This window comes from Pelophylax lessonae (assembly GCF_965119305.1).
Source record: "Pelophylax lessonae genome assembly, chromosome: 4".
In the NCBI taxonomy this organism is placed as follows: domain Eukaryota; kingdom Metazoa; phylum Chordata; class Amphibia; order Anura; family Ranidae; genus Pelophylax; species Pelophylax lessonae.
This window is the reverse complement of record NC_138771.1, coordinates 212,290,969-212,314,821: the sequence shown is the minus strand read 5'-3', so window position 1 is coordinate 212,314,821 and position 23,853 is coordinate 212,290,969. Positions and strand designations below refer to the sequence as shown.

The following is a 23,853-nucleotide window of genomic DNA, read 5'->3' as shown; positions in this document are numbered from 1 at the left end:
CGATAGCTCAGTTTGGCCGGACGGCCAGCTCTAGGAAGGGTTCTGGTCGTCCCAAACGTCTTCCATTTGAGGATTATGGAGGCCACTGTGCTCTTAGGAACCTTAAGTGCAGCAGAAATCTTTTTGTAACCTTGGCCAGATCTGTGCCTTGCCACAATTCTGTCTCTGAGCTCTTCAGGCAGTTCCTTTGACCTCATGATTCTCATTTGCTCTGACATGCATTGTGATCTGGAAGGTCTTATATAGACAGGTGTGTGGCTTTCCTAATCAAGTCTAATCAGTATAATCAAACACAGCTGGACTCAAATGAAGGTGTAGAACCATCTCAAGGATGATCAGAAGAAATGGAAAGCACCTGAGTTAAATATATGAGTGTCACAGCAAAGGGTCTGAATACTTAGGACCATGTGATATTTCAGTTTTTCTTTTTTAATAAATCTGCAACAATGTCAACAAATTTGTGTTTTTCTGTCAGTATGGGGTGCTATGTGTACATTCATGAGGAAGAAGAATGAACCTAAATGATTTTAGCAAATGGCTGCAATATAACAAAGAGTGAAAAATTTAAGGGGGTCTGAATACTTTCCGTACCCACTGTATATATATATATATATATATATATATATATATATATATATATATATTGCTCACGATCCGCTAGCTTGTGTACTGCAGCAGAAGCCTACAGCATCCCTAACAGACAAAGTTTGCTAAGTTTGGGACCCCCTTCAGCCTCGGTGCAGCCAGCATAGGCGGCTCTGCAGAGAAAGGCATGAAATGGAGTGGGGGGTCAGAAAGTGTGAATTACCCATGTTCTCCTCTCCGTGTCTTCTTCCCCTTTCTCTGCTTTGTGTCCTGGCTGCCCCGGCGGGATGGTGCACAGTTCTCTGGAGTAACCCGGACAGCCTGACAAGCTCTGCAGCGCTCCAACCCCAGTCTCCATCATACCAGGACTTTGCCTCCACCAGATCAGAATTCTTGCCTTATCCACAAGCTCAGGAAGTCCCCAAACCTCAGCTAGCTGAGAACACTTGCCTTCTTCCACCAGATCAGAACCTCTTCCTGTCTACACTAAATCAGAACCTACCCAGGAACTCCACCATGTCCTCAAGCTTCCCCTAGACCAGGACTTCGCTTTCACCAGATTCGAATGTTCCCAACCTCCCAAACCCTGACCAGAACAGAACTCTTGTCATACCCCACCAGCTTAGAAAGTTCCCCAAACCAAAGCCAGCTCAGAACCCTGGCCTTCTTCCACCAAATCAGAACCTTTTGCCTGTTTACATTAGATCAGAACCTACCAAAGCGTCTATCAGACCAGAGCTTTGCTTCCACCAGATCACAATGTCCCAACCTCGACAGGATCAGGACTCCTGCCTTATCCACCAGCCCAGAAAGTCCCCAAACCTCAGGAAGCACCTTACGCCTGCCTTCTTCCATCAGATCAGAACCTTTGCCTGTCTACACCAAATCAGAACCTGGCCAGGAACACAACCAGGTCCTCCAGTCTTCCCCAGACCAGGACTTCGCTTCTACCAGCTCAGAACATACCCCATTCCAATCCTGAGCTCCCATCCCAGGCTCTAGCCAGCCCCTCTCCCGGAGGTTTCTCTCCATCAGGTGGACACATGGGCTGATATGCCCCCCATCCTCCTTACCTGGCTGTGCCCCGCTCTCCTCCTCTCCTCCAGCCGATCTCTTCCTCTGGCAGTTCCGATCCAGTTGTGAATCCCAGCTGGGCTCTGTCAGTCCATGTTCACAATGGCTCCCTCCCCGCCCCAGTGTCACACCCGACCAGCGGCGGCTTGCGGCTTCAGTTCCCCAGCATGGCGGCGCCTTCTTGAGTCCTCCTCAGTCCTCCCGGCTCCCGCCTCCTCCCCAGCCAATGGCATGGGGTTTGCCTTTCGGGCCAATCAAGAAGCGTGTATCGGACCCGCTTCCCGATTGGCCAGGAGGAGGATCCGTGTGACAATAGCAAATTTACATTCGCTATTGTCACACAATGGGTGGGCTTGGGCGCACTGCTCTGCATGGATAGGGGGGGCAGCGCCCCTGCGCTCCCAACACACCGGCCACCACTGGCCCGCCTACACAATCACCCACGGGAATAAAACTGCAAATTATCGATAAGGCGATATTTATTGGTACAGCAGTGCCAGGCTAATGACAGCTTCCAAGTTCGGCGGCTGGGTCCGGTAAACACACACGGACGGGAGTCAAGACTCAAATGCCCTGTGTGTGCCTGTTCCCGTGGAGGCGGACAGGCATTCCTGCAGTTGTGGGCTCCCCCTCCACGGCCCAAGTGGTCAGACAGCAGTGCAGAGCCAACAGGTCGCTTGCCACCTGCTAAGTTCGGCACACGGGAATCAGGACTAATGCTTTGCTGGGGCTGGGTTGCAGGGCAAGTGGGGCCCCGGTCAACTGCCCAGCGTGCCCATTCTTTAAGATGGCCCTGATGATACACATTATGTTAGAGTCTAATTTGATTTAAAAATGTTTGCTTTTAGCTCCCAGGATACCCTTCTGATGGGTTTCAATATAAACTAGCAGTGCCATAACAAAAATTGGTAGACTGTGTTTCTAGATTTCACTGTACAACTGAGTACTAGTGATTAGGATTGCATTATGATAATTATAAGTTATATTTTAAAACATTTTTTTTCCCAATCAGTTTGTATTTTTAATCTACATTAAAGTATCTGATGGGTGTGTCAGATTAACTGCAATGTTTAAAAAAAAAAGTGTACCTAGGTTTACTTGTTTTGTGATACAGCAATTTTGCATGAACAGCACAGGGAAATTCCCACGTCACTAAACACACGATTTATTGCTTCTTTCCCTTCAGCAATTGAAGTTGCTGCTTGATTACAGATACCAATCTACACAAAACTAGCAATGTTAATAGCCTGAACTTTGTTCCACTTCCTAAGTACTTTCACACCATAAATATGTAAACTAGCAAATGGAAATTTTCTGAACTGTTAAACATCATTAGAGCTGTATTGTAATTGTGTGAAGAGAATTCAGGTACTAGATGGTATAGGTAATTATAGATTACCATTCGAATTTTACAGTTTTGCATCACACAACACGATCTTGTTTTCTCTTGTAAAGGGGCTTTCCACTTTTACCTAGAGTCTGGGAACCCCCATTCTTCCCTAAACACAAGCACTGATAGGGGACTCCCATACTCCACCTTCCTATTTGATGAACGCTAATAAAGTTGACCTCTTTCTCACGAGAAATCAATCAAACTGTCAAAACTAAACCTGCAATACCAGTCATTGAATCCTGATGTAACACAGAAAGCATGCTGACTATGGAAATGTATATTGGATAAAGAAACCCAATCACTGCAAAAAAATACAAATGGTTGGGAAATCTTGCTCATTGTAGAACAGCACAACTAGCAAAGTGTTACTTGCTTTTTGACCTTTATTACTCATAGCATTGTTTAATGTCACTCTTGTGCAGTTTCCTACAGCGGTTACTGTTTAGATTTCTCCTGATACAGAGAAAGCCAAACAGCTCTGGCCAAGGGTGCATTCAAGATTGAACCCTTCCCTCCTTTACTTCCTTAAACAGCGCAGAAATGAAAGTCACATTTTAGGGAGGTACGCAGCTTATATTCAAATAGCTTTTTACATATCTGCAAGAGCAGAAATTCTTAGGACGGAGTGAATTTGAGACAATTATTGACACAGGCCAGGTAAAGGCTTAAAGAGTAACTCCACATTTGTTGGGGAAAAAAAACAATCCTCCCTGGGTGATCAATGTACATAGATTTTAATAAACTTTGTTGCACAGTCCTACCTGTTTCTGCCCTGAAGAAATAGCTCTTTGCTTTAGGGAATCAGAATGGTAGTAACTTTTTCATTATTAATTTAACTGATGCACTAATGAGAAAAGTTGCACTGTCTGCATCCCTTTAGAAGTGATTAACCCTTTGGGAGTATCCCACCAAAAATTACATTTTTGTTGTAGAGGATGCCTAAAATCTAACTTATATCTTAATGTAGATTTCTGGGAAAATTAACCACTTTAAGACCGGAAGGATTTTCCCCCTTCCTGAACAGGCCCTATTTTGCGATTCGGCACTGCGTTACTGTAATGGACAATTGCGCGGTCATGCCCAAATAAAAATTAATGTTTTTTTTTTCCCACAAATAGAGCTTTCTTTTGGTGGTATTTGATCACATGTGTGATTTTTAATTTTTGCACTATAAACAAAAAAAGAGCGACAATTTAAAAAAAAATTACCATAGAGACATGTGTTCCTATATAGAAGGATCACAGGGGCTCTATGATCATTGCAGGGAGAACGGTCAGCTGTGTTTACAACAGGTGACCGTCCTTCCCTCTCAGCGGGGAATGATCGTGGGTGTCAGGCGGCAATCGGAGCCGCCTGCCCCATGCATTGGCTTCTCCGCTGATGAGTGGGGGCGGGAGCGCACCGCCGGCGGTCCACACTCGCCCCCTAGCCGCGTGTACGAGAGCGACATACAGCTACGGCGATTTGCCTGGGAGCAGCTGCCTGCCGCCGTATAACTGCGACGGGCAGTTGGCATTCAGTTAAAGAACCAATCACACACACACAGAAAATTAAATTTCCCGGGAATTTCTGTACACCAACTGTGTACAGAAGGCCTCCATGTTGCCATGTTGCATTGAATTTTGCAGAAAATTACAACGCTGCAGACTAAAAAGGAAAGGTAATATTAAATTACATTACAGTATGGCTTGTGTAGCAATTGTATATGTTATAATAATTTTTTTATTTGCTATTTTTTCCCACAAAAGTGGAGTTACCCTTTGAAGGATCCTTCATTTCAGAGACATACTGTAGAAAACAGCACACCTTGCATGGTTTAGTATGTATACCTATACCTCCCATCATACATGACACAATGAATCATATATTTAGAAAATAATGTATAAAATCAAATACAACTGTATACAGAGTATAGTCTGTCTTTTTATAATTTCCCAACATTCTGCATCCTCCTAAAACTAGAGAAAATCCAAATGCTGGGTTGTACAGGTTTACAAAAAGTTACAAGTTAACAAAAAGTGTCTAGCTAAGCAATCACAGAAATACAATACAGAAATACAATATAACCCCACTCTGCACTTACAAATAACAAAAACTATTGAATTATAAGGATATAAAAATAATACCCGGAACATAAGCTGCTATATTTCATATACAAATCCCCAGGGGAAGTCTATTAAAACATCTAGGGCTGGGTGTTAATGTGAATGCAGAACAGCGAGCTGGCCCTTAGCTTAGAGCGGGGGATTAACACCAGGACAATAAGCTTCCAAATGGCATATATAGAATTACTGCCCATGATCTGATGTTCACTGTTACCTCACATGTGTGGGACAATCAATTTATGCGTGCGCGTGGAACTGACACGCACGTTTGCCTTTGTGCATGAGCACGGGAGGACGAGGGCATTTTGCTTTTTTTTTTTTTTTTTAATTATTAATTTATTTTTTTTCACTGTTTCTTTAATTTTTTTTTATCACTTTTATTGCTGTCACAAGGAATGTAAACCTCCTTGTGACTGCAATAGGCATGTCACAGGTACTCTTTATGAAGCGATATGAGGTCTATAAGACCTAAATCTCTCCTCTGCACTTCAAAGCATTCAAAACACCAAGATCGATGTTATTGAATGCTTTAGAATTTTAAAAACGGGTGCAGATGGTTTTCGAGTAAATCAGAAGTGATATCATCTTTACGAACAGCACGTTCAAAGCTGATCCCGGCCTTGCTTGGCTCTCCGGCTACTCGGGTCTCCCATTGGGACAAGAGAGCCCAAGAGAGAGCCAAAGAAGACAGCTGAGAGGGGGGGTGTCCCTTCCCGCTGCTTGTAATAGAAAAGGAGATTGCTTTTATAAGAGAGCTGATCGCCGACTTAAAAAACGATACCAGGGGGATGCCTGCAAGTGCAGGCATCATCCCGGTGCAACCACCGAAAGTCCACCGAAACCACCACAGCAACGTACCCATAACCAGGAGGTAGTTAAAGAGCCCAAGTCCAGCAATGTACCCATAACCAGGAAGTGGTTAAAAAGCCACCTGCTGCCCCCCTGAAAAATGCCACCCAAGGCAAACACCTTGTTTGCCTCACCATAGATATGCAGTTGGTGGTGTGCTGATGGAGGAGTCTACAAAGGGGTGCATTACATGTGATTTTGTGGTGTTGGAATTAAAACTTGCCAACTTCAATTGCCCTACTTTACTGTCATTCCTTTGTAACCCCTCTTTAACCCTGGACTTAGAGGATCCTCATGTTTTTAAACAATGGATGCAACAAAAGGTTACACGCCTACATAATCTCCTCACCACAAACGGTGCTAAACCATTTCAAATTCTCCAACGTAACTATTGGCTACCTAGCTCAGAAATATTATGCTATTTGCAGGTAAAGCATTTTATCACATTCCTGATCTGTTGACAGTCTGATAGGACAACCCTCACTTCCTTTGAACATGGGTGCAGGGATGACCCTTACTCCCTGTGCATGAGCTCCTTACTGTATAACCAGCTTTGACAGGAGCCTCGCTACCCAACCAAAAGTACATGGTCCAATGCTCACTGGGTCTAAACATTCAAATAGAACTGGAGCAATGGACCTAGGTCTGGGAAACTACTAAACTGTGCACTCAGAATGCTGTGGCCCTGGAGTGTAACTATAAATTACTATATCACTGGTACCTAGTTCCAACTAGAATCACACAATATACCCCAGGCCACAGGGGGGCTTATTTCCAGGGGTGCTGAGATCTAAGGACATATCTCCACTTTTGGTGGACCTATCAATTGGTACAATAGCTATGGGTATGATAGCTTTTTTTTATTGGGTACCCCAGTCCCTCTGCTGCCCACTGAGGTCCTACTTAATCTAAAACCGGACAGATTTACCGAGTGGGGGTGATGCTAAGAATTAATGGCACCCCTGTGCATCTGCTAAAATGCAGAGCATTTTGCCTGCAGGTGTCTGGGGTACGGGAAAGGATGCAATTCACATGAATTCTTGCACCAATACATATGTGAATCTAGCCTAATGGCACCCTATGCATCTGAAAATACAGCACGTTTTTGGGTTCTAAAAAGGTGCAGGGACCTTTCATGCAGTTACATCAGCCCATTCAAATAGTACTCTACTTCATACTGTATGTGTGAACCTAGCCAAGGGAATAAGTGAATCCCAACAGCTTGATAGCCCTCTCAGGTGTGTTGTTGACAGGGCTGGCCCCACCATAGGTCCCACTGGGTCCATTGGACCAAGGCAGCACTTGGAGAGGGGCAGCAAATTGACTCCCAAGATTTTTACTTTTTTATAGCAGTTATGTGTGTCATCAGTTTGCGGCATGTTACAAGTGGCATTTCCTCATCTCATACTGGCGCCCATAGTGCAAACTGATGAGTATGAGGAGGCAGAGTATCTCCTCCGGGGAACTTCCCCCACGGGTTTGTGGTGTACACAATGACCTCAGACATCAGCGCACTCCATCTCACGTGGGGCAGGCTGGATCTTCTAGGGCAGCGGGCACGGCAGATACAGGACAGCGGGTGTTTGGTGGACTGCTCCGGTGGTGAGTTATGGAAGAATATAGCAGTATACATAATATTTTCTAAAGGTTATATTTATATAAAATAATGGATGTGGTGGCCTTTTGTTTGGCATGATTTTTTTTTTTTGGGGGGGGGGGGGGGCGCAGCCTTTATTATTCTTGGACCCAGGCAGCACAATGTCTTGGGCCAGCCCTGGTTGTTGGCCAAAGAGGCTGTTCCAATGGCTTTTCATTGTAATTTAAGTTTAGTAAACCTCTATGCAGAGATTTACAAGAACGACATTTACACTTCAGCCAGTGCTTGTGTTTACTGAGCTATTTGGTTTTATAACAATTGTATGAGCTTAAATTATCTTCCCATGTTACCGCTATTAAAAGTCTTCCCACTCCATAAACTTCAACCAGCAAGCAAAACCTTTTATTTTAGTTATAGTTTAGACCCTCTGTAAAATTTTATTGCTGTCTGTAAAGTTTTACTGCTTTGTCTTATTGGGCAGATTTTCCCCGCTATTTGCCCTGCTAGGCATTGTCACTGAGGAAGAAAAGGAGAAAGTTTGTCTTCACTGTAACACTATGGTTTATGGCTTCCTCTCAGGAATCCTCCAGCTTAGCCCATGGCTTCTGATGTGATTTCTATGACATAGCAATGAGAAGTGAAGAAGTGAAGCCACAGGTCAAGAAATGAGAGAAAGATTGCATGCACAGCTCTATAAGGCTGGGATCACACTTATGCAAATCGGATGCAGGTTTTGCCACATCCAATTCGCATGACAGGAGACGGTGACCGACTCTACATTGAGCCGGCTCACACATCTCCGGAACAGGCTGCGGAGTGGTTTGCAGAAGAGTTCTCTATGTCTTCTGGTCAGTTTCAGGTCAGAATCCAGCCAAAATTCAGAAAACGGAGAAAAGGGACGTACCAGACCCCCTGCTGTGAGCCGCTACGCACAGCAGTGTGAACCCAGTCTAAATATAATAATATTACTGCTTCAGAGGGAACAGTATTGCTACTCACTGCACCAACAATGATGTGGGCACTGGAGCTCACTTTGAAACAAGAGTAAACTCTCTAAATGGCCCTTTTTAAGGAGGTACTCTTTCTAAAAAAAAAAAAAAAGCAGTATAAAAGTGGTCTGTTGAGCGCAGTCTCTAGGTGATGGGGTAAGAAATGAAAAGGACTGAAGCTTACTGCTTCTACAATGTTACCTGTTGGAGGCACTGGTGAAAAACTGTCCTACAAACATGCAATGATTCCACGTCCTATAGGGATATGAAGGAAGGAAACCCTTGTGTATGGGCCTCTTATACTTGTGGGTTGTTGTAAAGTGATTTTGTAAACTTTTTCCAACTCAGACATGGTATACACAAATGTATAGATGTGTAGCAAACAAACATCAGATCATTCCTCTGTCTTATCTATCTGATCTAGCAGTGAAGAATGTTTTTAGTGGTTGAATAGAGTACACAATCATTCTCTGTCCAGTGTTGTTCTGGTTTAGTCATGCAAACATATGCTTTATATTACGTGAATTACATTACAGGAAGATAATGTTACAAAATATACGCAGAGAACCAGCAGGACCCAGATTTAACGAAACTTTAATGTTGTTTTTTATGATCTACAGAAAATACAAGTACATGAATGTATGATATTTGTAAATTGGGTATCTATTCTCTTTTTTAATTTATTTTTTTCATTGCTCTTACTGTTTAACATTTTCTTTCTAGTTTGCCATCAAAAGAGAGAACAAAAACGTTTACTGAAGTCTAAAGTCAAACATATGTCAGAAATAGGTGAGCCCAATGTAATATTTAAATATCTACTTCAATATATCCTTAAAGAGTATTTTCAGTCTTTTAAAAAAAAAAAATAATAAAAGTCAGCAGCTACAAATACTGTAGCTGCTGACTTTTTTTTTTTTTAAAAAAAGGACCCTTACCTGTCCAAGGAACCAGCACTGTCCCCACCCGGGCTGGTTCTTCACAGGTCTTTGGGTCCCCAATGCCAAAATGTTTACTAAGGGAAGCCAGCTGTGATTCCTTGTGACTTCACAGCCACTTCCCATTGTACACTGCGATTTATGAATAGACCCGCAGCCTCCTGGGAACTGTGGGACCTGTGACATGTCACGGCTTGGGGAGAATTTCCACTCCCATTGCCTAGTCTGTCGAAGCGGAAGTGGGAAGGGATACCTTCTCAAACTAAGTACCCACTCCCCAACAAATTGGACAGCAAAAGTGGAAATGCGCTTTAAGAAATGAAAACATAACATGCTTTAATTTTTTGCACGTCTGCAAATTTATGTTAAGGAGTAATATTCACTGAAAGTGGCTCAACAAAACGAAAAGTTCTGCCCTAGAGCAACCTAAGATCTACCTCTTGCTTTCTCTAAGCTCTGCCCCCTGCTAGACCCTTGCCCAAGTAAAGTGCCTTGCTTGTCTTTTTAACCAGCTTTTGACAAATAAAAGAAAAATGCAAATTGATCAGGGTAAACTTATCACCTACAGTCTCTGTAATAAATTGATTCAAAACACAAAATTGTTGGAGGTAGGATGGCGCATCCATTTAATCACATCTGCAGTTGGATGAAATGGTTTACAAATATTATAAAACTGCCTAGTGTATTGCCAGCAAATTGATGATCTGTTGGCCATATATTAAGATTGGTGGCTAATCTATTATTCACTGTATATTTTACTACTGTATCAGCTATGAATTTGTACTGTTGGAAGAGTGGTTTTGTGCTATTATTGTATATTAGAATTTGATTAGCATATCTTTGGACTTATGAAATATAACTTTGGGCTTTCATGTGTTGCTGCTAAGAAGTTCGGTAAATGTTTCAGTAAAATGGAAACAGGACTCTGTCTATTTTTCCTGAACTATGTATGCAAAATCCAATTAATAATAAGCTCCTACAAGATTGATTTGTAATTGTGAATATAAAACAGACATACACTGGTCAGCCATAGCATTATGACCACCCACACAATATTGAATATGGCCCCGTTTTGCTAAAACAGACCTATTGAGGCATGGACACCAAAGTAACATCCACATGAATGGCAGGACCCAAGGTTTCCCAGCACAACATTGCCCAAAGCATCACACTGCCTCTGCCTTCTTATACCGCATTCTGGTGCCATGTCTTCCCAAGATAAGTGACGCACACACATCCGGCCATCCACATGAAGTAAAAGAAAAACATGATTCATCAGACCAGGCTACCTTCTTCCATTGCTTCATAGTCCAGTTCTGATGTTCACAACAAACTGTGATGCTTATTTTTATTTCTGCTTTCACCACATCAACTTCATGGACAACAGGTTCACTTGCTGCCCAATATATCCCACCAATTTTCAGATGCCATTGTAACAAGATATTCACTTTACATGTCAGTAGTCATTATGTTATGGCTGATCTGTGTATAGTCCAGCATTAGCTAGTGAAAATTCTGTGGTATAATAAAAATATTCCTATATTATACAAAATCTGTGCAGCAGTATCATCCAGAAAATTGTGACCACTTGAATGCTCCACCAACAAACACCAACTTCCTACCAAATATATTTGCCTCCCTTTCAATGAGGTCTTTCAGCACTTCAGTGAAGGTAATATAAAATCAAATTGGGGTACAGCCTGGATGTTACTCAGCTTTAAACCCACACCAGCCTCAGCCAGCAATTATAAACATCCCCCAGCAAGAGGAGTGCTATCACCCAACAAGAAGAGTGATATCACCCAGCAAGAGGAGGAAAACAAAGGGGGCTACATAGTAAAGTATTGCATAAATCCCCACATTTATTGTGTAAAAAGAGAAGTACCCACAAAACAATCACAGAGACAAGTATGTAAACCACACCGTTCTGCCCAGTGGGTGTGATGATGTCAGAGCTAAGCTTTGCCCCATGCATTTTATCAAAGGGGACATTATCAACAAGCTGGTGTCGCTTCACTGCACCTAGTGCCCATTCTTCTCTCCACTTCAACCAGAACACATTTGATTTTCTAGTCCACATATTCCTTTGGTATGGACGCTAATTTGGAACCACAAACATCTAAATGCTTAGGAACTTTTATGAAGACATCTTATACAAATGATACAGTATCTTGGTCAGCAGATCAAGCATACAACTCTAACAACAATAAAGTTGATGCACTCCGTTGCTATGCTACTTAATAGTCCTTCAGCTCAGGGGTTTATTAACCAGTTCTGGACTGGAAGATTTTCCCCCTTAAAGAGGTTGTAAACTCCAAAAAAAAAAAAAAACCTGTAAGACAAAGGCATAATGAGCTAGTATGCATCGCATACTAGCTCATTATAAAAAATACTTACCTTAGAACGAAGCCCCCGCAGTGCCGCCCGCTCAGCAGTGACACCGCCAACATTTTTGTCCATCCTACTTTCTGGTTCGTGTCCTCTGGCCATCTGAATGGCCAGAGACGCGATGACATCACTCCCGCTGTTCACGGCACAGGGCTCTGAAGGAACGGCACGGGTGGCCGTTCCTTCAGAGCACATGCGCCGATGACGTCATTGGCTGCAAGAAAAGTAAATATCTCCTAAACGGTGCAAGTTTAGGAGATATTTACAGTACCTATAGGTAAGCCTTAATATGGGCTTGCCTATAGGTACAACTTACAGAGGGGGGTTTACAACCTCTTTAATGACCAGGCCATTTTTTGCTATTTGGCACTGTGTTATTTTAATGGACAATTGTGCAGTTGTGCGACGATGTACCCAAATAAAAGCGATGTCCTTTTTTCCCCCACAAATAGATCCTTCTTTTGGTGGTATTTGATCACCTGTGCGATTTTTATGTGCTATAAACAAAAAAAGAGCAGCAATTCTGAAAAAAAAATATTTTTCACTTTCTGTTATATAACATTCCCAATAAAAAAAAAAAAAAGTAAAAATCAAATTGTTTTTATCATTTTAGGCCAATATGTATTCTGCTACATATTTTTGGTAAAATCAAACTAGGGGAAAGATTTATTTCATTTTTATTTATTTATTTTTTTACTAGTGACTAGGGGTGATCGAACGGTTCGGGTCGACCATCGGTTCGACCCGAACATTGACTGTTCGAGGTTCGGCCGAATTTAGAACTTTTTGCTGAAAAAGTTCGGAATTCGGCAACCAGAACCGACCAAAATGCAATGGGACAGGAAATGGGCTTTAAAAGCCCATGATTGGACCAGAACCATTAGTAAAACCCAATTGAGGGGGCAGGAGAATGCTAGGAATGTGATTGGAGTGACTAGGGGGTCATAAGATAGCCCCACCAAATTCCTAGCATTTTAATACAGGGACATGGAAGAGAGTGGAAGCAGTTCTGTTACTTCTGCTTCAAAAGGGTCATTTAGCAATTATTAGTGTGAGGAAAGGGATATCTAGTGTAGTTAGGGTGCTATTTTCCACTATAGTTAGCTTCAAAAATCTAGTTTCTGTAGGGAAAGTGTTAAGTGCCAGGGTGACCGTAGTGTAGTGTAGGGTGAACTGACACTGACTGCTATGGCAGGGTGACCAAACCCTTCCATTTCAGGGTGACCGCTATAGAGACTTACAGAGCAGCGATATGGCTTCTCTCCGGTCAGCCTGCTTTTTGCTGCAGGCGTTTATAGGGCTTTTTTGAGAACATTTTTGGAGTCAGGCATGACATCTGAACTTGTGTATAGGGGTATATATACACACACATGTATGTATATATACACCTACACATATATAGGTGTGAAAAGAGCAGAACACTATGCTGGCGCTAATGAAATAATTAACAGGCATATGGCTCCGCTCCTATCACACCTATATGTGTGTATGTGTATAATACATATAAGTGTGTGTGTATATATACCCCTATACACAAGTTCAGATGTTTTGCCTGCCTCCAAAGACCCCAAAAAAATGCCCAAAAAAATGCATGCGCCAAAAAAAAAAAAAACGCCCAGGTGTGTTCTTGCAGGCGTTTTTTTTTGGGCATTTTTTTGGGGTCTTTGGATTCAGGCATGACATCTGAACTTGTGTATAGGGGTATATATATATATATATATATATACACACACACACTTATATGTATTATACACGCATAGTGTTCTGCTCTTTCAAACCTATATGTGTGTAGGTGTATATATACATACATGTGTGTGTGTGTATATATACCCCTATACACAAGTTCAGATGTTTTGCCTGCCTCCAAAGACCCCAAAAAATGCTCAAAAAAACGCCTGTGCCAAAAAAAAGCGCCCAGGTGTGTTATTGCAGGCGTTTCTTTTGGGCATTTTTTTGGGGTCTTTGGAGGCAGGCCAAACATCTGAACTTGTGTATAGGGGTATATATACACACACATGTATGTATATATACACCTAAAATGGGTTTTTTTGGTTACCGAAGTTCGGGTCCCATTGATTTCAATGGGGTTCTGAAATCCGGGCCGAACTTTCTGCAAGTTCTGGTGTTCTGGTCGAACCGAACTTTTGAAAAGTTCGATCATCCCTACTAGTGACGGCGATCTGCAATTTTTAGCGGGACTGCGGCATTGCGGCGGGCAGATTGGACCCCTGACATTTTTGGGGGATGACCAGTGACATTACTACAGTTATCAGTGCTAAAAATATGCACTGTTACTGTGCTAATGACACTGGCAGGGAAGGGGTTAACACTAGGGGCGATCAAAGGGTTAAGTGTATGCCTAGGGGGTGTTTTCTAACTGTGGGGCGGGGCTTGTGGAATCAACACAGAGACCTGTGTTTCTAAATAGGATAACCACAGGCGCTCTGTGCTGATTCCTGAGAGAACAACAGTCTGCTGTGTTCTCTCTCAATGGGGAGTAATTGCGGGTGCCCCTGCGGCAATCGTGGCCGCGGGCCCTGTGGATCAGCTTCCCTGCTGGCTAATGCATGCTGGCTGGATGATGGAGATGTTCTTTTCTTTTGCCTTAAAGGACAATTAAAGACAAAACCATTTGTTTTTTCATTTTGGATAGAGTGGAGAAGGATTAGAACACCTGTCAGTTTCTATTGCTGCCTGTGCTCCCGTTAGGGAGATTCCCTCCCTCTATTTGTCCTGTTTACCATTATCATTAAAAATGAAAGTAAAAGAAAATCCCACATTTTGGGTTGTCCCCTTAAGAGTAATAGAAGGGAAATCTTCCAATGGGGACACTTGTTCTGGTGACCTGGGGGGATCCCCAAAGGATTACCTTAATTTGCAGAAATTTCCTCTCACTTCCTGTTTTGGCTATGGAAAGTGAAGGGAAATCTTCCCAATGGCAAAAAATAAACTAACAGCGATTATAACCCTTCCATACGTTATCCAAAATGGAAAACAACGTTTTGCTTTTAGTTCTACATTAACCAGTTAAGCCCCGGAGGATTTGGCTGCTCAAAGACCAGGGAGTATTTTGCGATTCGGCACTGCGCGACTTTAACGGACAATTGCGCGGTCGTGCGACGCTGTACCCAAATGAAATTGACGTCCTTTTTTTCCTAGAAACAGGGCTTTCTTTTGGTGGTATTTGATCACCTGTGCAATTCCTCCTCCTCCTCCTCCGAGTTATGGCAGATCGGACCCTTGACTGACATTTTTGACACTTTTGGGGGTACCAGTGACATTACTACAGTAATCAGTGCTATACATATGCACTGTTACTGTAAAAAAGACACTGGCAGGGAAGGGGTTAACTTTATTGGAGATGCAGGGGTTAAATGTGTCCTTAGGGGTGTGCTTCTAACTGTAAAGGGGTGTGGCTTTTCATGTAACCACAGAGACATATGATCCTACATAGCAGAATCGTATGATCTCTGCAGTTACACCAGGGAGAATGACAGACTGCTTTGTTTACATCAGCCGCCTGTCTTTCTCCCTCTGCAGTGGACGATCGCGAGTGACCGGCGGACATCGGGTCCACCAGTCACACGCGCGGCCATGTCAGGGAACAAGCGGGGCCGGGAGCGCGCCTCTGGCGGCACGCGCTCGCCCCCTACTGGCTCGCGGGGCTGACCGCCGCAGTAAATGTTCTTGCGGCGGTCGGCAAGTGGTTAAGCAGAATTTGTTAGCACTTTATCTAGCAATTACTGAAGTTGGCTAAATAGTATATAAAGGAAGGTTAAAATCATTGTTTACTTTCTCAGGTGCTTCTAGTGTGTAGCTTGTGGGGTGCATTTCTGGAGGATAGATAATAAAAAAGAAAGCTGTGAAGCCTTAGATACATTTCTGTCAAAATTTGAACTCATTTTTACCTCAAGATGTTCCTGAATCCGTAATTGCGGTCAAGTAGGCCATCTACTACACATAATGTGGGAATGCCCTGGCTTAACCACATAACGACCACCCAGTTTTACTGCGGCAGGCAGCGGCTCCTGGGAAAAACGACGTTATACTACGTCGCTCGTTCAGGAGACTCTAGGGGGTGAGCGCTCGTTAGCTGGGGAGCCAGTGCGTGTGACCGGCGGCTCCGATGGCCGTGGCCACTCGCGATCTCCCGCAGCTGAGAGAGAAGGACAGACGGCTGATGTAAACACAGCCGTCTGTCATTCTCCCTGAAGTGATCACAGAGGCTATGTTATCCTGCTATAAAGGATCACATGTCTCTGTGATTACTTCACAAGCCACGCCCCCTGACAGTTAGAATCACGCCCTTAGGGACACATTTAACCCCTTGATCACACATACTGTTAACCCCTTCCCTGCCAGTGTCATTTTTTACAGTAACAGTGCATATTTTTAGCGCTGATTACTGTAGTAATGTCACTGGTACCCCCAAAAGTATCAAAAATGTCAGTTAGGGGTCCTATCTGTCCGCTGCAATGTCACAGTCCTGCAAAAAAAATTGCACATCGCAGCCATTACTAATCAAAAAAAAAAAACAATAAAAATTACATAAAGCTTTCCCGTAGTTAGTAAACGCAATAACTTTTGCACAAACCAATCAAAATATGCGTATTGCGATTATTTTTACCAAAAATATGTAGCAGAAAACAAATTGGCCTAAAATGTTAAAAAAAGTTGATTTTTACCTTTTTTTTTGAGAATTTCATATAAAAGAATGAAAAAATATTGTTTTTTTTTTTTTTTTCAAAATTGTCACTATTTTTTTGTTTATAGCGCAAAAAATAAAAATCGCACAGGTGATCAAATACCACCAAAGGAAAGCTCTATTTGTGGAAAAAAAAGGACGTCAATTTCGTTTGGGTACAGCGTCTCACAACCGCGCTATTGTTCGCTAAAGTAACGCAGTGCCAAATCGCAAAATAGGGCCTGGTCTTTGAGCAGCCAAATCCTCCGGGGCAAAAGTGGTTAACTCGGTTTTGGAACCAAATTTTCAAGCTAATCTCTTCAATCACTGGTATTCTGAACCTTTCCAACCCAGGTCTAGAACTTTTAAACATAGACATAGACAACTACCCACCACAAATGAGGCAGGTAGTGTGCCATATATTACTGGCAGCTCGTAACAATATTCTCAGGAAATGGAATTCCATAAATTCACCCAATATATCAGAAGGTATGAACACGGTTCGACAAAACCATGTGTAGGAAAGGTTGATGGCGATTAACCAATTGAATTGTAATAAGTTTGACAAACGGTGGTCCATATGGACGAGTAAACACGGTGTAAAACCATGAGGATGTTATTGATGCCCATGTTCCCCTAGGGAGTGCCCAGGTGGGGGGTGGGGGCAATCGCTTCCTCCCCTCCACACAGTTTGCTCCCAAGTGGGGTGTCGGGGAGTTGGGGAGATGGCCCACTTCCTGTGCTACTTTTCTGGTACCAATCGTACATCTTAACTGCCACGATAGCTACAACACAAATCATGAACCTCAACCTCTGTTCTGGATGTATGTAAGTGATAACAATATTTCTTCATGCCATGTACTATTGTCTCAGCATTGTCTTCGCAACAGTTTACTTTTTGTTTTGTTTATTTCTGTTATTGTGTTCTAAAATCCTAATAAAGACTATTGCAATAGGAAGGTGTTCCTGAACCAATCACATATTAGTCAGTATATTATTTTATTAAAATGCATTTAACAAAATATATCCTGAAAACATGTATTCATGTAAAATACATTTACTGGTATTTTTCCTTTTTTATCTTCTTTAACTAGCTTCCTCATTGGAACAAATAACTCTCTTGTCAAATAAAGCAGAAGGTGACAGATAAGTGGCATTCAAAGAGATATCATTCTGCAAGCAAGTTTACAGACATTAGAGAATTGACTTCCTAAAGTGGCGGCACAATTATATTAGTATAAAGCATTTGTATACATAATGTCAAATACAATGTGGTTTAGTACATTTAGCAATCATTTTACAAAACAAAAAGCCAAATTCACTGAAACTGGTTTGCCCAGACATAAAAAACAAATATGAAGGGTTGTAAACTCAACGTGTTAGTAACGAACTATGAGTATGGTTTGCATTAGGTTCCGATTCACACATATGTAATGCGGGAACCCTGCAAATCCACTGCAGGTTCCCGCATCGCACTCGACTCGCAGGCAGTTCACACTTCCATATGTGAATCCCTAGGGGCGTCAATACAAAGTTAACGACACTTCGAGATCAGTTTGCATATCGCAGTGCGAACTGTCAGTTCGGACATGAATCGGATCGCATAGGTGTGAACACCCATGCGATCCGATTCTGGTGCAGACCAAAAAAAGGGTCCTGTGAGACTTTGGTCCGAATGTGATGCGAATTCAGCCATACAATATGTATGGCTGGATTTGCAATGCACAGACATCGCATGTGATTTGCAGAGCAGCGTGCTGCAAATCACATGCGATGTCTGACATCGCTGAAGTGTCAACCGGCACTAAAGCTCTATTAACCACTTTCAGACCGGAGGATTTGGCTGCTCAATGACCAGGCCCTATTTTGCGATTCGGCACTGCGTGATTTTAACAGACAATTGTGCGGCCATGCAACGCTCAAATTCTACTTCCGATTTTCTTATCGTGTGTACAGGCCTTTACTGGCTATATCACCAAGGGAAAAAAATGAGCTCATAGAGGATTGACATACCTCCCAACTTTTTGAGATGGGAACGAGGGACACCTATTACCAGAAAGTATGTAGGCATAGGACACACCCCACTGCCACGCCCCCTTAAAGGAGAATTATACATTTAAAAAAAAAAAATGATTAGTTAAACCTACAAGTGTTTTCTTTTTTTTTTTTTTTTTACCCCTACTATTCATTTATACTGGCTTTTAAAATTTACAAATGCAGCAATTTAGAAATTGTATTAAATGTTTAGCACTTGAAAACACTTTTTTAAAGATAAAAAGTGCATTTTATATACAGCTATATAGATCAGACCAAAATCAGGGACAAATGAGGAGGAAAGAGGGACAGAGGGAATTTGTTCCAAATCAGGGACAGTCCCTCCAAATCAGGGACAGTTGGAAGCTATGGACTGACCTGATGCTCAGGCTATTACAAGACTTGCTACCATAGGGAGTGACTTCCTTGAAGGACACTGAGACTACACTAGCAGAAGCTATGAGCCAAGCAACCAACAGGAATAAACAGTAACTACCCAAACAGGGAGAACATAAGCAAACATTTAAGCAGGGTTTGGTGAACCCAATGTTAAAAATCAATTGGAACCAAATCTGGTAAATTTAAATAACCCACTTTACTGGATAAGAGGCAAGGGGATGTTAAAAGATAAAGCATGAGGGGTAGGCACTGCCCTGCAGAACATTATTGTAAAGGGAACTCCACTGTAAAAGGGGACTGCACTGTAAATGGGCACTGTGATGTAAAAGGGACTGCACTGTAAAGGAGCACTGTGATGTAAAGGGGACTGCACTGTAAAGGAGCACTGTGATGTAAAGGGGACTGCACTGTAAAGGAGCACTGTGATGTAAAGGGGACTGCACTGTAAAGGAGCACTGTGATGTAAAGGGGACTGCACTGTAAAGGAGTACTGTAATGTAAAAGGGACTGCACTGTAAAGGAGCACTGTGATGTAAAGGGGACTGCACTGTAAAGGAGCACTGTGATGTAAAGGGGACTGCACTGTAAAGGGATACTGTGATGTAAAGGGGACTGCACTGTAAAGGGACACTGGTGTAAAGGGGGTTGTGGTGTGAAAGGCAACTGAGGACATCGTAGGACTGTTTTAAAGAGGAAGTATAGCTTCTCCTGTAACTTGTACCTATAGGTAAGGCTACAATAAGGCCTACCTATAGGTACTGTATACATCTCCTTAACATGCAGTGTTTAGGAGATATTTACTTTGAATGCACCCAGTGACATCACTGACGCATGCGCTCTGAAGTAACAGCCACCCGTGCTGTTCCTTCAGAGCCCTGTGCCCTGAATGGCGGCTCATGTGCGCAATGTGTGGGTGTGACCTCATTGCGGCTCTGGCCAATCAGATGACTGGAGGACGCAAACCCGAAAGGAAGATGGGTTAAGATGTCGGCCTTGTCAGTGGTGTCCGGGCAGCGCTGCTGGGGCTTCGTTCTAAGGTAAGTATTTCATAATAAGCTAGTATGCAATGCATACTATCCCATTATGCCATCGTCTTTCAGGTTTTTATTTTTTTGGGAGGTTTACAACCTCTTTAAAGGGGGACTTGTGATGTAAAGGGGGACTGTGGACATTAATATAGCGGGACTGTGCCGTAAAGAGGGGTTGTGATGTGACCGACTTTGTGAATGCCACCCCTCTTCCCGGTCCCTGGAAAAATTGGCTGTCATGAAATTGGTTCCTGGTGCCAAAAAGGTGTGGGACTGCTGCTGTAGAGTGCAGTATGTTATAGTAATCTGACGTTTGTGCAGATTTATAAAATGATGTAAGCTATTACACTAGAGAGTACAGTAATGACACAAGATTATATTGAAAGTAATACCTGATAGAATTTTCCATGAATTAACAAAATGACGTTGCACTGAAATGTGTACAGAATGATAACACCTGTGACTTTTGTATCTTGCAACATACAAGTCTCTTTCTACTGGGGAGGCAGTCCTTTAAGTAGTTTCATCATACCTTGCATGCCTAAGATTGCTGCTAGGTGTGTATGACTCAGCCTTTGGGAATCCCTGGTTTTAAAAGGAGTGTTATTTAGAAACAGTAGCTTAATGTGTTATAAATGCATTTCCTGCTTCATCATAAGGTCACCAGTCTGACGCATAACATGAAATGCAATTGAACTCTGTACAATCCAATCATAACTGCTGAGACAAAGTATTTTTAGGATGACTAATGGTCCATATATTTCAAGAAAAGGGGGTGATATTACCAAATGGGTTACATGTGAATGAATTTTATAGAAACTTCCTATGAAAATCTGTACAATTAATGAAAATATACCAGATTTTTTATTTTGTGGAAGTTATATGAATGTGGAAGTTATATGAATGTGTAGATAGTTGCTTTTTTTTTATATAATGTTACTCACCTCTTTTTTATGTAAAAGTTTGAAATGTAGAAGACTAATATATTTAATCAATGTTCAGTGACATTTCAAAAAAACTTTACAGTTATTTTCTTGTTAAAAAAAAAAAAAACATTACTATTTGTAAAGTCTTTTTATAATAAATAAAATGTTTGTCTTAAAATCTGTTGTATTTCCAAATCATTTTTCAGGATTTTGGAAAGCAATGACCCTAAAAAGGAAGCCTGTCCTCACTAGGGCTGTCATTGCTGACTATTCCTACAGAAAATGCTTTTTGCTTCACTTTTATGTTGATACATTGTTTTTTTTTTTTACTTTCTGAGTTACTGACTTGCAACAAGTACAGAGAGAGAAAGAATTTTTCGGGCACACATGTACAGCATTCATGCTTTGGGTTTGCGACTTAAAAGCTATTGACGCCATTTATAACAAAAGTAATTTTTTAGAAGGAAGAAAAGCAAAGTCACACTTATTCTTTTCATAAGATATGATGCCAGCACAGCAATAAGTTTTGTATGGTTTCATAGAAAAGCACTGCACATGGACCCTTCCTTAAGCAAGTGATTATCGTGCGGTCCCAAAATTTGTTTTCCTATGTGATCATACAGTACATCGAAAAGATCATACATCGAAAAGATCTTTGCACTTTGAAACAAGATAAAATCAAAAATCCGTGTGCAATCCAATTAGTGTTTTCACTTTCATTCACTGACGGACACAGCTCCATATCTTCTTAGACCCTTGGGCTTATGCTGCTCTCTCTTCAGGAGTAAGATTAGGGGGTATACCCTCACTTCCCACTATAGGACTTCAGTTTTTTCTGCCTAGTCAGGACCTAGCTCCCTGCTGGGATCTGTGGTCTTGGCATTTTTTCTTTTTGAATTTAATTTTTATCTTCCTTTGTGATTTTCTGTTCCTGTGTGAACTATAATCAATTCTGTTCCTGTGTGAACTACATTTAACAGCCGGACTGGGCGACGCACTGGATATCATAGATCCTTACGGTCTTCCCAGTCTGGCCTGCGAGCGTGACCCAACTATTAGCTCTGCGCTAGGTTGGCCGCGACATAGCCTCACTGGACGGGGGCTGGCCGGCGAGTGAAACACCTCGCGAGGACACATAGCCCTGGTCACGACCAGAGTCTCAACGTACCTCTGGCCGCAGCACCCCCATTCCAAGATGGCGCGGTGGACTGCCAGGTGTGGTGACTGCTTGGTTCCCAGGTGTGGTGAGTAATGTCCCCCCTCTCTTCTCTGGGGAATGCTGGGATGGACTCGGGCTCTTCCTCGGGTTGGTGGGTCCCTTCTGTGCCCTTCCTTCCCTCATAATCCCCCCTCACTGGTGGGGTTCCCCTGTAATGGTCTCCTCACCTACCCCCCTCTTTCCCCCAGCCCCCTTGGGGTGCAGGGGTGTTTCTGGGTGAGGGGTGTCCCTTTAGCACGCCATTCTTTCTGGAGTGCCCGTGGCAATGGCTGTGCGGGGGGTCACTGTGGGGGCTGCCCCCTAGTGGACTACAAGTACCTCGGGGTCTAGTGGGGTCCTGGTTGCCACGCAGCACTGCCATTTCATTGTGAATGGCTGTATTCAGCCTCAGCGGCCATGTTTGTGTAGTCCGAAGGCCATGTTTTTGGAGTTTCCCATTATAGTCAATGTAGCGGACGTTTTCTTGAAGTCTGGAGCGGTGACGTGCGGCGGGGGCCTCTAGTGACAGTGTCAGCGCTTCCTCTTCCTTTCTGATCACAGCGTGGCAGGCAGTTTGTCTCTTTGTTTCCAGTTCTGATTGTATGGTGGTGAGTCCCTGTGGGTATACAGCCCCTTTTCTGCTATAGCAGCACTGCTGGTGCCCTGATCCCTGTAGTACCACAGCGGTAGCGTTGGGGGGTTTTTTTTTTTTTGCCCTGCAGTTACTTGTGTCAAAGGTTGATATAGCCCTGCAAAAGCAGCCTAGCAAGAAGCAACCCCCGCCTTCACCTGCATTCCCCCACCTCCTAAGAGTCTGAGGTGGATTTGGCCGCCACGGACATGAGTCAACCCACTGGGTCTGCGTCCATGCACCCTGAGTGCTCTAACAGTGAGGATGAATCCTCTTCCACTGCAGCCGCGCATGAAAAGGCGCTGGTGGAGGCACTGATTGTGTTAGTGCGGGAAACTTTAAAGTTGGAGGACTCAGCTAATGCTGAGTCAGTTACGCAGGTGCAGTTTGGCACCCGCAGGTCATCCAAGGTGACTAAGGTGTTTCATTTTCCTGCGTATTTTGACGTGATTGTCGCTAGTCAGTGGGGATCCCTGAAACGCATTGGTTGAAATACCTAAGCGCTTCGCTAGGAGATATCCCATTAAGGAGTCTCTCTTGAAGAAGCTAACGGCTCCACCGACAGTGGACTCTCAGGTTTCCAGGTTGAATAAGGCCACACTTTTACCGGTGGTGGATTCCCCGTCCTTTAAGGACCCTGTGGACAAGATAGCTGAGGCTCTGGTCCGATACCTTTTCACTGTGGCGGGTTCAAGTTTGAGGCCTGGTCTTTACTATCACCTTGGTATCCCAGACTTTAACTGAATAGGAAAAAATCTTATGCCAGGATCTGGAAGGGGATCAACATCCCCCTGAGCTGGCAGGACTGGTGGAGCTGGTGGATCAGTTGATTCAGGGGCTACAGTACATCTGTGACGCATCCTTGGATGTGGCCCCTTTGGCTGGCAGAGCATCTGTGACGGCGGTAATCCTTTGCCACTTGATTGGTTTGAGGTACTGGTCGGCTGACCAGGCTTCTAAAAATGTATTGACTGATCTCCCTTCTGTAGAAGACCGTTTGTTCGGTGCCTCTATGGAGGAGATCATTAAAAATCTTAC

The 23,853-nt window shown here is 43.0% G+C and overlaps 1 protein-coding gene across 1 annotated transcript in view; it reads left to right on the top strand.

Annotated features, from left to right (window-relative positions):
* Nucleotides 1-17,956, top strand: part of IL17REL (interleukin 17 receptor E like) — a 130,586-nt gene extending 112,630 nt beyond the window's left edge. The window contains exons 14-15 of the mRNA XM_082254768.1: nt 9,316-9,381; nt 17,694-17,956. Of these exons, the coding sequence (XP_082110894.1) occupies nt 9,316-9,381; nt 17,694-17,749 (122 nt within the window). The 3' untranslated portion in view covers nt 17,750-17,956. The remainder of the gene's footprint in view (nt 1-9,315; nt 9,382-17,693) is intronic.
* Nucleotides 17,957-23,853: the final 5,897 nt, after the last annotated feature.